The sequence below is a fragment of the Archocentrus centrarchus genome, chromosome 16, assembly GCF_007364275.1.
Source record: "Archocentrus centrarchus isolate MPI-CPG fArcCen1 chromosome 16, fArcCen1, whole genome shotgun sequence".
Lineage (NCBI taxonomy): Eukaryota > Metazoa > Chordata > Actinopteri > Cichliformes > Cichlidae > Archocentrus > Archocentrus centrarchus.
The window spans coordinates 8,488,680-8,503,359 of NC_044361.1; the positions used below are offsets into that span (position 1 = coordinate 8,488,680).

At 44.1% G+C, this 14,680-nt stretch overlaps 3 protein-coding genes across 4 annotated transcripts; 2 read left to right on the forward strand and 1 right to left on the reverse strand.

Moving 5' to 3' along the window:
• Positions 1–1,189: 1,189 nt before the first annotated feature.
• kiaa1143 (KIAA1143 ortholog) lies at positions 1,190–5,552 on the reverse strand. The gene is made up of 3 exons (XM_030749761.1): positions 5,334–5,552; positions 4,055–4,205; positions 1,190–3,914 (listed from the first exon to the last, which is right to left on the reverse strand). Exons 1-3 carry the CDS (start codon positions 5,445–5,447, stop codon positions 3,697–3,699), a joined length of 483 nt encoding a protein of 160 aa, XP_030605621.1. The 5' UTR covers positions 5,448–5,552; the 3' UTR covers positions 1,190–3,696.
• Positions 5,553–5,588: 36 nt separating this feature from the next.
• On the forward strand, positions 5,589–10,609 carry si:dkey-31c13.1 (uncharacterized). 2 transcript variants are annotated; one of them, XM_030749759.1, is made up of 10 exons: positions 5,589–5,931; positions 6,046–6,230; positions 6,582–6,692; positions 6,861–7,001; positions 7,079–7,315; positions 7,404–7,779; positions 7,884–8,122; positions 9,410–9,585; positions 9,658–10,097; positions 10,235–10,609. In XM_030749759.1, exons 1-10 carry the CDS (start codon positions 5,820–5,822, stop codon positions 10,540–10,542), a joined length of 2,325 nt encoding a protein of 774 aa, XP_030605619.1. In that variant the 5' UTR covers positions 5,589–5,819; the 3' UTR covers positions 10,543–10,609. The 2 variants fall into 2 exon arrangements, with proteins under 2 accessions (XP_030605619.1, XP_030605620.1); XM_030749760.1 differs by lacking the exons at positions 5,589–5,931; positions 6,046–6,230 and adding an exon at positions 6,388–6,506.
• Positions 10,610–12,199: 1,590 nt separating this feature from the next.
• tmem42a (transmembrane protein 42a) lies at positions 12,200–14,370 on the forward strand. Its single transcript, XM_030749655.1, has 3 exons — positions 12,200–12,502; positions 13,090–13,236; positions 13,358–14,370. Exons 1-3 carry the CDS (start codon positions 12,341–12,343, stop codon positions 13,499–13,501), a joined length of 453 nt encoding a protein of 150 aa, XP_030605515.1. The 5' UTR covers positions 12,200–12,340; the 3' UTR covers positions 13,502–14,370.
• Positions 14,371–14,680: the final 310 nt, after the last annotated feature.

Sequence of the window (14,680 nt, forward strand, 5' to 3'; positions counted from 1 at the left end):
CCGGCTGTTCGTCCGCAGTGCCTGCTGTCTGCATGTCAGGTGGTGTCCCCGAGGCCTCGTTCCCTTTGATCTCCTCTCACGTATCCCACTGCACTCTGTAGATATCAGACTGAGTCTCCCTCCACAGGTACAAGGATCAAACGCGCTTACTGCTCATCCTCATGAATTTAGAAAACCTGAGCAGGCAGGAGCAGCGGGAGGCTCCGTGCTTCCAGAGGGTTACAGCAACTCCACACTCTGAATGTTCCTTGTAATTGGCACAGTTCTTTTTGTCATTTGCTTTTTCTGTAAACCAATTTTTCCCTGGATTTGAACCTGTTGATTTTCTTAAAGAAAAACAGGCCCACGTTGCGTGAGCTGACTTGGTAAAAGGTTTTGTCAGAACACTGCTGTAAGAGTCCGTGTGGGGAGAGACAGCACAGGCCTTAAAGTTTAAAAAAAAAAAAAAATGTTTCCAGATCTGCACGCCAGCGGGTGTATTTATTACGTGGACGATGGAGGCTGCCGACTAACAGGAGCACAGCGTCCTATCGCGTGATGCAATTTGATTTGATTTTGATTTTTCCAAGTCAAAGGTTCTTCCATCAATTGTAATGATCTGGATGCAGGTGTGAGAATGAAACATGCCTTTTTTGAATAAAGAGGTTGAAATAACATTTGTCTTTATGCCTTTTGTTGTTTGCCAGCTGCATGTTTCAGGACTCAAGTGCAGGAGTTTTTGCAGGTATTATAAGGTTCACCACTTGCTAGCATATATTTTCTTAGCCACACTTAACCTAATGCAGTTTTGGCTTCAGGCTGCCATTTTCCTGCTGGCTCTGAAGGACATCAGTGAAAGGGGACATCTTATTTCTGACTGTCCAGAAACTCCCCCCACCTCTTTGCAAGGAGCATCTAATTAGAGGAAAGACCTGGGGAGGACTGAGCAAGAACTGCTACTATCAGATAGTGGCTGAAATATACTGAGGCCCACTATCTTTGGACCATAATCATGCAAAGCTGCTCTAACACAGTCCAGGAGTCAAAATATAGACCTGGAAAGCCTAATGGGCACCCTTTTTAACATGAAGAATTAGGCAATCAGCAAAACCATTAGAACACATCCTGTGAAGAATCATGAATGTGGATATCTGTTCATCCAGCAGATGAGACACACCCACTGAGTGAAAACAATGAGCCTGCAACACAGTCGTCTTAATATTTTTATCAAAAAAAAAGTCACAGCAATTATAGCACCATTCAAAAATACACAGAACATACAGGAAAAAAAAAAAACACCCACACAACTGCATTGATACAAATGCATCGTTTTTACATCAACTGTTACAGCTCCGTAGTCGAAGCTAGAAGATATTCATACATTCGGCACACAACTGAATGTATTCTAAATTCTACGATGAGCCCCTGCGCTCTGCTGTCAGACACACTGTTACAGTTCATTCACAGAGAACACGAATGAAAGATTCAAACACAGCAACAAAAGGGATCCTGGCTGTTTCAAAGGAGCTCTGAATCTGAACATCAGGAGCATTCAGAGTGCTGTCTGCGTCACAGAGGACTCAATGAACCAGCAGCACTTTGCGATGAGGCTCGCAAGAACTCAGTCCTTGTAATCTGTCACTGAAATCATGCAGGTGATTAATTACTAGTCAGTACAAAATGAGGCCAAAAACAATCAATTTCTAATAATCAATTAACCTGGTTGTACCTGGTATCCGTTTACCAGCTGCTGATATTCACTTGGGTCTGATGAAAGGACACATTATGCATGTACTGCTCTTTAAAAAAAAACTGCTAACAGTGGCAGTTACTGTATGAAAGTCAGCTTCAGGTAACTGGATCTGTGTTACTCAAGTCAAGCATTTCAGTATTTTTAAATGTGAGAGCAGACATACTTTATATTTTCTTGTATTTTTCTTCAGGATTTAATTTGCAGAGAGCACCGCCGTGCTGCTCCTGCAGCTGAATTAACTGCTTTGCTAAATTTAAATTCACAACCAGCTCCAGCTGTGGCTTTGATTAGAAGTATAACAAAAAAAATAATTAAGGAAAGCTGCATCTAATGAAATTTTCAGGCAAACCAACTCTGCTGGAATTCATTAGTGCCAATTCTTTGAAACAGTAAAGCTCTCTGCGTGCTGCTGTCTCAGTTATTTACAGTGGGCTAAAGGGAGACAGCCTGTACAACTGATTCTTCACTAATTAGTCCTGGTCCTATGCCAACTATACAACACTGATCCGATCTGTAGCATTTTTAACTTTTTCCACAACACAGAGTTTAGATTATGGCAGCAAATGAAGGTGAAATTTACACCAAGAACTCCTGCAAACCCTGTAGATCATATCTCCTACGCCTTGTGTGTCATGAAACAGCTCAGTTTAGATAAAGCTGTGGACAGCTCTACAGTGACGTGGGTCTTGACTCCCAGAAGCCGTTTTCACACATCAACTCCATACAATATCGGGAGAATCGGGCATGTTCACATCAGCCCAGTTCTCACTACTGAAGATGGCGGTTGTTGTATTTGAGACGTGCAAACTTCGAGGTGTAAAATAAACGCGATGAAAATATGAAGTTTTACTGCTGCCATTCCTTCAGTCCACTGTATAGCCAGCTCACTGGCTGCTCCGCTTACCCTGAAAAGGATAAGTGGAAGAAGATGGATGGATGGATGGATATATATAAATAGCAATACCAAGATGGCAACATCAAGAAGGAGGAGCTTGAGAAATACCAAGGGCTGAGAGCTAGAGAGGATGTGGAAGGTGAAGGTAACAGTGGTAATCTGAACACATGGAGCAATGATCCCCGAACTGGGAGAATGGCTCCAGCAGATTCCAGTAACGACATCCGAGATCTTTGTCCAGAAGAGCGCAGTCCTGGGAACAGCTAAGATACTGCACAGAACCGTCAAGCTCCCAGGCCTCTGGTAGAGGACCCGAGCTTGGAGGACAAAGACTGCCCGCTGGGCGAGGGGGGAATTAAAGTGTTTTCACTACTAAAGCTGTGGTCAGCCCTTTGGGACAAGGAACGGCAGCTGCCTTCTTGGTCTCAAAGCCACCATCCTGCACAGAACTAACTTTTGTCCTCGCAGAAAAACCTGCTGCTTTGCCGCTGTCATTACTCAGTCGGGGCTTGTGTGTGACTTTAGTGTTTCTGATGCAAACTAAAATGTTCCATGGCTGTAAAAGAGGAATCTCTGTTCTGTTGCACAGCCTGGTGGCTTTGACCAGACAAACATGTCAGAAAGGGTTTTCACACAGCAACTGAAGCAGTATTATTACAGCGACTGGGAGCCAAGTCCCTTCTTTTCAAGAATACAGAGCTGTGTTTGAATCTTGTACAATGTTTCTGTATCTGGCTCTGACATGGAAACAGGATCAAGTCACACTAATGTATGTACAACCTCATCTTTGACATGTTTTTTCTTTCAGCTTCAGCAGACTATGAAATGGAGAATCATCGCCGCAGTGAGACAAAGAGAACTCTAAATTAATTAATTTTGTGCCAGCTGGTTTTTATCCTGTACTAAAAATGCATGAATCTGTATGTCATTAGTCCAAGACATACAAAAATAATAGCGCTGTCCTTTAAAAAGAATGGACAGGCTGAACCATATATTTTACCTTGATTATTATTTGCCAAACTCTGTGAAATGTTCCCGTTTCCTGACAGTCTCATCTCACCACTTACATTCAGTCCTCCTCCTCCTCGTCCCCTCCAAATGACAGGAGGCTGTTATTTTTGACTTTCCTTCCAGACGCCTCCTTCTTCTCCTCCTCCTTTTCCTTGTCCCCTCCATTGCTCTTCTTCTTTTTGCTGGAGCTGGCACTGATGCCCTGGAATTTATCCGAGGAAGAGCGCTTGGCTGGTTTCTTGAAAAGGATTTTACCGTCAGGAGGAGCTTCACCATCTGTGGAGCAGATGTGAGGTACCAAGGTAAGTTTGTGCAAAGACAGAATTTTTAATGTTAACGAGCTCTAAACGACATACACACACACACGAGTATTTTCTTACTTCTGGTGTGATTACATCATTAAACTGGACTCTCACCTTTCTCTGTACTGCCTCCAGCCCGCATTTCACCCTTTATCTTCTTCGCCTCGTCTGCAGTCAGGTCTCCACTTTTGAGGACCACCACCTGAGGTAACTCATCCTCTTTATCACTCCCGCTGTCATCATCCAGTGTCGGCATCACCTGACGCTGAGACATCAAACAGATAGTTTATGAGAGAAGTGTCTTAAAACACCCCAAATGCTGGATGTAAGGAAAGGCAGTGGATTCAATGAATTTGGTGCTTTCTTATTTCAGTGATAATTATTCAGTTTGTCACTTAAAGTAAGAAAGGGAAAACAAAAGCAGGCAGCAACTTGAGCCTGCACTCGTTTACGTTTTGGAAAATTAAGTTTAATGAATTATATATTAATCGGTATATAGAATGGCCTAAAGACATGAAAGAACACAATCAAAGCTTTTTCTTTTTTGTGAAGAAGCAGCAAAAGAAACAGAGGAGGCAGGAAATCCTTCACACAGCCCCAGACCCCCAGCACAGAGGTCAGAGGTCACTGTCAGTCCTTTCAGTGAGGCAAAGCTCATGTAGTGGTGAAAGTAATGTTTAAGCCATGACTGTGGGTTCTTCAGCTTTAGTTAATCTTAAAATGTTATTAGTCGTCATAGCTGTCACTTCAGCAAACTGATTACCTATAAAACTATATCCAGACATTCAGCTCAATGAATTGGGTTAAATAAATGATTGTACTGGAACTGAATATACCTCAAACATGAACTATGAAAAACGTCTGAATATAATAACTTTTTGTGTTGACTGTAAAGTCTGTTTATCTAACACATTTAGAACAGAGGTTGACCCAAAGTGCTTCAGAGACAGGAACATTTACATTTCAGGTCTCCAGAAAATCCAGTTTCACGAAAAGCTGAACGGTCACATTGATGATGATTCCTCACTTAAATCATGACACGCTGCTCTCCCCGATATAAGCTGCCTTCATAAGTTAAAACTATCAGTATTCGTATCGGCAGTACTGGCCCTGGATTTACTTGGTATCGGATCGTACCAAAATCTGCAGTATCGCACTGCACTAGCGCTTTGATTGTAGTCCCAGTGTTGGGCTAAAAAGTGATCGTCTCACCGGCGCAGCACGCAACATCCCTGAGAAAAGCTGTGACCCACGCTGCTTAACTGCTCGGTTCAATTAATAAATTATGATTTTCAGCGTATTTTTGCCTCCGTATATATGAATACAACAGAGCCGGGATTTCCCAGGCCCGAAGCAGCTAACGGCTGCACGGCTAACCCCACCGCCTAATTACCTTGGTGTCAACATTTGGTCCCTCTTTGAAACCAACATCGTTCTTAAACTTCTTCAGAAAAGACGGCTCCGCCGGCTTCACCCACGCCACGCCGCTGGCCTTATTCTTATTCATCGCAAAGAAGCAAAACAACACAAATATCCACGGAGGGGGTAAAATACGTTTCCTACTGTCGCGGTTTCACCAAAACACGGTCTCGTCACTAAACTGCGCCGCGGCACGTGACGTGTCTTCAGGAGTTGCTGTGATTGGTGGGTTTGGGAAAGTTGGTGATACATTGGATCTGCGTAATGGGCGACCATTCACTATATAAATATTCAAAGCGAAATATCGCGGAAAAAACAATTACTTTTCTTCGTAGTACTGGCGTCCACATAAGGCAACAACTCGTTGGATGGAACAGGAAGAGGAAAACTCTTCGCTGTGATTGGCTGTTACAGTGTTAGCCTCGTGAGCCCAAACACTCGGGCGAGTTAAAAGTTAAGCATGATACAGTTTGATAACTCTACCGACCTGGACTCTTTTATTAAAGGACTGGAGGATGAGTCACAGGCCAAGTTCATCACTTTTTCTGTAGACCGCCATTACAATGACAAAGGTGAGGACATTAGAGGGACTGCACTCGTCTCTGCTGTGTTTGTTAACGGTAATGTCTGTCGAAGAAAATGTTAGTCTCTTATCACAGGGTCGTGTGGTTTTATTTGTTATACAGGTTGGCATCCTTCACCCGTCAACCGCGTCTACTGGCAGTGGGCTGGTGGTTCTGGGATGCCGGCCATTGAATTCACCGGGGTCCCGTTTATGTTTGCGGGGTCCAAGAGGCTCGTCTGCCATCAAGGAAAAGACCTCGCCGTAGCTCAGAAGCAGAGATATGCAGAGGAAAAGGCGAAAAAGACGGTGAGTTTCCTCCATGCTCGGCACACAAACACACGCTGCTTATATAAAGCTAGGAGCCGGAGGGACATCCTGCTGTGATTGGCTGTTTCGCTGCCAAGCAACCGATGATGCTCTGGGCTTTGGAAAAAGGCGCGCGCATTTATCCTGTATCTCTGTACGGAAAACTTGGACAACAATGAGCCGCACCTACTAATAACAGCGGAATAAGATCCGCTTCTGTGGCGCCGGCACCTTCACCTGCGTCCCAGTGTCTGACCTGAGTGTGCTGAGACTGAAGTTAGCTGAGCTTGGTAAAGAATTTTAGGAAAGCAAGTTTAAATGTTTAATCGATCACTTCTCCATATTCTACAGATGATGGACCACACTTCGGTTCGGCACAAATCAAACTGGCAGTCCACAAAAAAAGTGGGATGCCCAGCAGCCATATCAATCAGCAAGATCGCAACATTCCCTAAATTCAAGGTAGGTGTAAGAGTTTGTGCTCCTGCCGGGACCTTTGAGCAAGGACAGCTGAATTTAAAGAAGAGAAATATGCAATATGGGATCAGAACTCAGACTAAATCACACGTAGTGCTGGATTTTGTCTCAGCATGCATTTCTCTGCATTATTTCTATCTACATGCATTCTAGGTGGAAGAAAATAGGGTAAGAAGTAAGAAGACAGCCTCCAAGATGCTGAGAGAGGCCTTGGAGAGAGATCCAGTTGTATGGGGAACATGCTATGTTGTCACACAGCCAAGTGCGCATGCTGGGCACGCAAAGGGAGAAATGGTAACACACAATAATTTGCTCACAGAGGACTAAAACATACATTTTCATGTGAAACTACAAGTGTGATATATTTAAAGGAGCCTGTGGACGCGAGAGTGGAGCAGCAAGTGGCAGAGCTCACAAAGCAGGGTATAAGGAAGGTCCGTGAGGTGAAGCGTCATCTTGCTCAATTTGTAACAGCCGAGCTTTTTAAGGGAACCAGCCCACCTCCTCCCTCCAGACGCAGATACTACCCCTCGGAGAAGGATCTCCGAAATATAATGGCAAAGGTCAAGGACCAGACTCGGCACAGAATTGATCAGGTGAACCTGGAGGTGAGAGGCGCTGTTATCATTCCTCTGTTTGGGTGTGGCACCAGCACGTGAATAGCCGGTGGGAGAAAAATGATTGTATTTGTTGCAGGCCTCGTTTGCAGACTGGAGTTCTGTGGCACCAGAGAACAAGTTCCACCTGCGCCTCCGTACAGAGGAGGCCTCCTTTCTCTTCTGCCATCAAACTCTGTGGCAGATGAGGCTGCTACGTCTGTACGGGGGAGACGTCTGTGTGTTCGATGCCGCCTACCGAGCAATCCGCTACACTCTGCCCCTGTGTTTCTTGTGCGTCCGCACCAACGTGTGCTATGCGATCGTGGGAGTGATGGTATTGCAAGAAGAAACGACAGATGCCATCAGAGAGGGTCTGGACGTGTTCAAGTGCTGGAACACAGACTGGAGGCCAGCTCGCTTCATGGTTGATTGCAACACTGATGAAATCAAGGCTGTTGAGTCTGTGTTTGAAGGTATGATGAGCTGCAGCAAAAAACACACGGCCGTTGTTGTATATTTTTAGTGTCATGATTGTGTATCTGTGTGCTTGCTGTTCAGTCTTCCTTTCTCTGTGCAGGCACCAAAGCAGTGATCAGTGACTTTCATAGAGAGGAGGCATGGGGCGAATGGATAAGAAAGAAGGACCATCAAGTGCCAGACAAAGAAGATGCTCTTGCAAAGATGAAAGCAATTGCCAGTGCAGCTACCAGAGAGCAGTATGAGGAGGCAGTGAAAGCCCTGATGGACAGCCCCAGCTGGGAAGAAAACCCTGCGTTTCAGAGCTGGTTTTCAGACACGTGGCTGTCCAAAGCAAAGGTACGCATACACCAAACAAAAGCTCCTGCACTGAGACTAAATATTTGGAATTATATTTAATGGGACCACAATCACACTAATAAAAAAGTTACGAAACTGTATTATTGTTTTGTGTTTCGTGATTTGAGGCTGGGACACGAGGAAGAAAAGCAGTGAAACTGTTCACAGTTTTATAAACCATAAAATAAAACATGTTTCTGTGTGTTAGAGCCCTGACTTCAGTTCAGGAGATGAGGCTTGAGGTGAGGAGGCAGAGGGTGAGGTGGAAATGAGGGAGCAGAGAGAGCAGTGGTGGAGGAGGCAGATGAAGAGGAGAAAGAGATGATGATGATGCTCCTATGTATTTTTAATGCAGTGGCTCCCAAAATCAAGAGTGCTGTGGCCCACTTAAAAACCAGAAAAGATTATACATTTATATATATGTAACTATGCATAATTAAGAGTAATTTCAAACTGAATTTCTGTTATTATTGCGGCCCACCTGCAGTACCTTTGCAGCCCACACTTTGGGATCCACTGTTTTAACTGATTAAGTTTATAAGAATGCATCAATTTGTTGAAGGCATATTTATACACTAATAAATGCATCTTTGAGTACAATATTCTCTTTTTCTATCAGATAACCTAAAAATGACTGACTGCATCTTTAAGATGGGACATATTTGTCCCAAAAGTTGTGAAATTATTGTAACATGCTTAAATGATCGAAGGTAATTCCCTAGGAAAATAATATGGATGAATTCCAGCAGTTAGCAGTTCAGTGTTCAGGCCACAGATGCCTTATGTCCATGAATGCACCACTTTTCAGTCACAACTAGTGCGTTCGTTACTCAGTCTTATCACTCAGATTAGCGTCTGTCTGCCCTAAAAGTCCTGAAGCCACATACAGTTGTCCAGGAAGTGTAGGTACAGCCACGTCTCCATGAAACACGTCATTCCCCACCCACTGAGCTTGTTCATGTTATGTCCGAGGACCTCACGTTCCCCATGATGATAGTTGGAGCAAACCGTTTGAGCCTTGTTGTTTTGTGTGTAATCCTGTAGGAGCTACAGACAAAACAAGGGCGAACGGTGTGGAAAAGATTCTCTGTTGCCAAGAAAAACTATCAGTTGACATGCAGAACGTAACTTGACAAGGCTCTTATTTCTGCAATGCAAATCCTCTGTAGTAAAAAGTTTAGGTGATAAACTAGCCTGCCCTCGCACAGCTGAAGTCCTCTCTGAAACATGATTTCAAAAAATGCTTTCTCAACCACAGCAGTTGGTCTGTATTTTGTTTTGTTTAAGAGATGGGTCACTGCCTTCAAAGAAGAGACACTGAGTCTAACCATCACCACAAACGATGATGCTGAACATCAGCATCAACTGTTCAAGCACAAGTACCTAGAGGACTACAGGGACCGTGCACTGCCAGAAATGCTGGACATTGTGATGCACACGTACATCCCAGAACTGCGGAGGATGTAAGTTTTCCATTTGTACGTGTTTATCTTCAGTGTGCGGTTCCTGTCAGCAAAATGACCTTTGTCTTTCAGGTACATTGAAGGTAATGTGAGGTCATACAGACGGTGCAACTCCAGCGTCCCTCCCTTCCTGTGGGACAGACCCACTGACCTCGTGCAACACATTATGAGCTGCATGGACAGCTCTCTCTCTGAGGGACATGTGGTCCAGCTGAGTGACGGCATTTTCAGAGTGAAGAGCGAGACGTGGGAGGACAGGTCGTACGAACTGGCGTTTGGGACGGACGACAGCTTGCCATCCTGCCAGTGTGACGACTGGAGGCGCTACAAGCTGCCATGCAAACATTTCTGTGCTGTCTTCAAGACTGTCCCTGGGTGGACATGGCAGCAGTTATCCCTGAAATACAGGGAACATCCGCTTCTTAACCTGGATGCCACGTGTTGCTCCATGACCCCGGACTCAGTGGATGAGTGGGGCACAGAGGTGGTCAGTGAGCCGGTAACTTGCAAGGGTAAGGCTTATCTATAACAAAAACGAACTTAGGGTTTAAAACATATTCTTATTAATGTTACTGTCGTATCCTGCAGAATCATGAAGCTGTAAACTGATATTTTAGTGTAATTTTCTCAAATATAACTTTCTTTGTAGAGACGCAGGTGACCTCTGACTGCGATAGTCTGCCACGCAAGCGTGCGAGGAAATCATATCTGAGGAAGAAATGTGTCAACCTCACCAAACAAATCACGGACAGAATATCTGCCACTGAAGACCAAGACACACTCGAGAAACTTTCTGAAACATTAAGCACTCTGGTGAAGGAGCTCACACCTGTGTGTGCCAGCGAGGATGGGACGCTTCATCTGGAAGCAAAGCGGGTCAGAGTTTCCAGGTCCACAGGCTCTGATGGTGCTCATGCAGAAAAGAGGCAGGAAGCCGATGAAGTGGCTGGCCTGTAAATCCACCGGCTGTCATCAGCACCCTTCCTCCATTAAGGACACACTCACAAACACAATTTGTACAGTTAAAAGTTCTTTTTAAAACCCTATACAGTGTGTGACTGGCTCAGTTCATCTGCATTTGCTCACTTTTTTATTGGTTATATGAGCATCATTCAGATAATTCCTTTCACACAGCCATACAAAGTATCACTCACCGCCTTTAGTTTCAGGTTGCTTGAATGTTCTGCAAGGAGAGACTGTTTAAAACAAAAATATTAAGTGGAGAAAGAAAAAGGTCCCACCTGTTTTAAAGGTAAAAGCAATGAATGATCGACTGTCTTGGAGAGGTCCTCAAAAATATCACAGTGGTTTTTCTTATTGTGTCTTGATTAGATCATTCAAAAACAAACTGAGGGCAGAAATAGTTAAATGTCTGTGAATCAGTCTGACTGAACCAGTATGGGCTCAAAACAGTTTGTTACTATAACATGACTTTAAATGGTGCCATGGAACTAAGCACCTGTACTCGAGTACTAGTCCATTTTGCTGACATTTCATTGTAGCAACTCAAAATGGTACTCAGTAGTTTGTGGGACCCCACGTGCTTGTATGCATGCCTGAAAACATTGGGGACCTAATGAGATGACGGATGGCGTCCTGGGGGGTCTCCTCCCAGATCTGGACCAAGGGATCACTGAGCTCCTGGACGGTCTGAGGTAGCATCAGATGGACTGAAGCATAATGTCTCAGGGGTGCTCTGTTGGAGTAAGATGAACGTGGGGGCCCCTCTAGTGCACCTGTTGTTAATGTCACTCATCCTCCAGGAAGTGTCTGCATACTCTTGCCACATTTTTAGGGCTTTGGCAGTGCTCATCCTGCTCCTCCTTGCACAAAGGAGCAGATAATGATCCTATTGATGGGTTAAGGACCTCCTTCCACAGCCCTGTAGACCTCTCCTAGAGTAACTGCCTGTCTCCTGGAATCTCCTCCATGCTCTTGAGACTGTGCTGGGAGAGACACTGCAAACCTTCTGTCAGTGGCACGCATTGATGTGCCATCCTGGAGAAGTTGCACTACCTGTGCAACCTCTGTAGGGTCCAGGTATCGACTCATGTTACCAATAGTGACACTGACTCTAGCCAAATGCAAAACTAGTGAAAAACAGAAAAGATGAGGAACAAAAAAATGTCAGTGGCCTCCACCTGTAAAACCATTCCTGTTTTGGGGGTTGTCTCATTGTTGCCTCTCTAGTGCACCTGTTGTTAATTTCATTAACACCAAAGCAGCTGAAACTGATTAATGACCCCCTCTGCTACTTAACTAACCAGATCCATATCCCAGAAGTTTAATTTACTGATGCTACACTCTAATTAAAAAGTGTTCCTTTCAGTTTTTGAGCAGTGTTGACGTAGTGCGACTTGTTCAAACGAACAAACGTCATCAGCTGCCGGAAAGGGAAATAACCAATCACAACGAAGTAACTACAGTCAAGCTGGCGAAAGTATGATATGAAAAAGTATTCCAGCTTCAAAATAACACGAACAGGCTTTTCTATGAGCTATTACGCTCGTCATGCTTATTCTGTAGCTGGAACGAAGGTAACATTTTCGGAGCACAGTAGTAAAATGTACTTTACTGTGTTAGCTAAAGACTCAGGCTTTGCCATTTATGCCCTGTTGTGAGTCTGGAGGATGTCGTGCGAGCTTTTGTTGTGAAATTTTGATCTCCCGGCTCATATCCTTTAACTCAAACTTGGCACCGCGGTCGGAAGGGGTTTTCGTGGACGCCGGTAACTAGTGTCTTACCCTGTTCATAGATGTTTTCAGGGTCGTTTTATGCGTTGTTAGCGGGGTTTCTGGGCGCCACTGCCTCCCTGTCTGCCAAGCTGTCGCTCGGTGCGAACTATCTGAGAGAGATGTGTGAGACGCGGCTGAGCGGCTGGAGTGAAACACCCGGTGGAAGTGCAGCCTGTGACTGGGTGACACTAACTCTCTGACATTTATCTGGCTCTCTGTGTTTTTCTCCAAATATCTCACAGTAAGCGCAGAAAAGCGCCGTATAAGCACCAGTGCACTTACCATTTGTACACGGTCGGGTTAGAGAGGTAACTGAATCAAAACAAAGATGGCCGCCCGGAGAGGGCAAATGATTCCGCCGAGGGTTCGAAGCCTGCTGAAGCGTCCCAAAATACAGTCACAACAACATTCAATTGTGTAAAAAAAAAAAAAAAAAAAGGTCAAAATTACTCATTGTATTGATGATTGACATTTTATGGTCAATCAAACAGGCATGTTTGTCAAAATCTGGATTTGAAAATTAACTGAAGCTGTCAGGTAACTATGAGGAAGTAAAACGTTTTTTTTCCTCTGAAATACATCATGGTAGCAGTAATGTATATTAAAAATAGGAAATAGACAAACACTATTTTAGTACAGAAATATAATTGAGGTTCTGTAGCTACATCTGCAGGTATTTGCCTGTATTTTCCATGTTAAAATTGATACAGAGGGGAAAAAAAGTTGTGTTGTTACATATTTGTGTGTCTTGCAATACCCTGGCAAACAGCTCCACATCCCCCTGCGGCTCCTGTGCGGAGGCCTGCTGTTCGCCTGCAACGCAGTCATGTGGACCTTCTTCTCCAAGGCCCTCCGGCATTGCTCCTCTTCAGCCAGGGCCACCATCACTACCACTGCAGCCAACTTCATCTCCTCAGTAAGCTCTGCCTTTACATATGCTATTACAGTTATATTTTATACAACACTAGCCATGAAAGGGAATGACTTTGCATTCAATATTCAGATTCTTGTTGTGAATGTATTCTTCTTGTGTCCAGGGACTGCTAGGGAGGCTCTTCTTTGGAGAGGCTCATGCAACTCTGTGGTGGGTAGGCATCTCCCTCACTCTGTGTGGGCTGCTGGTGCTTCATGGTTCAACACCTCAGACACAGCCACGGGAAGAGGACAAGAAGGAGAAGTAATGCATGTTGGACTTGTTTGTTCATGCAGCCTCTGTTCTCCAGTCACAGCCTCAGTCTTGAAACTGTGGACTCCAACGGGCAGCTCTGGGAAGTTTCTGACCTGCAGAACTGATTTGATTGTTGAGATTAGAAGGTTTAGCGGTAAATACACCTCTACATAGTTTTTAAATCCATATCTGCACCTCCTTGCAAATGTGAGAGACGAAAAAAAGGCCTTTTTAATGGATTCTCACTTTGAATTGTGATGCTTTAAGACAACAAGGGGTTACCTGGGACTTACACAAAATCAGATAATTACAGTTGTTGGTAAGGCTCACACTTTTTCGTATCTATATTTCCCACAATGTTGTGATTACATTTATTATTGTTACTGTTTTTTATAAAATGTCTACTGTATTTACAAACCACACTGTGATCCACTGTGCACTGCAATATTGAGGTTGCCTTGAGGCAACTTATTTGGTGCTCTGTAAAGAAAAGTGAATTGAAATTATATTTTTATTCTTGCCGATCACAAGAGGGCACTCAAACACCACATAGTTTATGCAGAGAAAAACTTGCCATCTCACAATGATGCTGATTTTTTTGGCTAAAGATTGATCTGAGAATGAGCCGTTTCATTTGTTGCTGACTTATGGGATTTTTGGCACCACTTTGTGGTATTTTTAATAGCACTTTAGAAGACTGAACGCCCAAAACATCAAGAAAGAAAACAAAGTTCTGTCCACTTGCATCACCTGCATGTATTAAACTAGACTAGTTTGCAGTTTCTTGCTGTTAAAACTTTGTCCCTGAACAGGCTACTTAAAAACAGTAAAGGGAGATGGCTGTCACAGGTTAGTACAATGATCAGCTGCAGTGGCATAATGATGAAGGGTGGGGGGGGGGGGGTAAAAGCTCTTTCCACTTGAGTCAACTGCAGTTACTAAATGATCGGGCCAAGCGTTTGGCACGTAGACCTGTTTTGCTCAGATTGAACTGAATGAAATTTGGAATGCACAGTTTTCCCCAGAAGGACGATACTGAGAACACGCCTGCTGTTCTGTCTGAACACTCATTTATTCCAGACCACTTAGTGTGACTCAGCTGCCAGTGAGGTGTAATGTTTTCTTCCAGTTATGATCCACACATTTCTACCACAACAGCTGTATTTGGCTTTTGAAGCAGAAGTGCTGAAAG

Coding starts and splice junctions, on each gene's coding strand:
- tmem42a (XM_030749655.1), top strand. CDS start 12,341: ATGTTTTCAGGGTCGTTTTATGCGTTGTTAGCGGGGTTTCTGGGCGCC. Junction 12,503..13,089: donor GAAGTGCAGCCTGTGACTGG/GTGACACTAACT, acceptor CCTGGCAAACAG/CTCCACATCCCCCTGCGGCT. Junction 13,237..13,357: donor CAGCCAACTTCATCTCCTCA/GTAAGCTCTGCC, acceptor TCTTGTGTCCAG/GGACTGCTAGGGAGGCTCTT.
- si:dkey-31c13.1 (XM_030749759.1), top strand. CDS start 5,820: ATGATACAGTTTGATAACTCTACCGACCTGGACTCTTTTATTAAAGGA. Junction 7,002..7,078: donor GGCACGCAAAGGGAGAAATG/GTAACACACAAT, acceptor ATATATTTAAAG/GAGCCTGTGGACGCGAGAGT. Junction 7,780..7,883: donor TGTTGAGTCTGTGTTTGAAG/GTATGATGAGCT, acceptor TTCTCTGTGCAG/GCACCAAAGCAGTGATCAGT.
- kiaa1143 (XM_030749761.1), bottom strand. CDS start 5,447: ATGAATAAGAATAAGGCCAGCGGCGTGGCGTGGGTGAAGCCGGCGGAG. Junction 4,206..5,333: donor GACCAAATGTTGACACCAAG/GTAATTAGGCGG, acceptor TTGATGTCTCAG/CGTCAGGTGATGCCGACACT. Junction 3,915..4,054: donor TGGAGGCAGTACAGAGAAAG/GTGAGAGTCCAG, acceptor TCTGCTCCACAG/ATGGTGAAGCTCCTCCTGAC.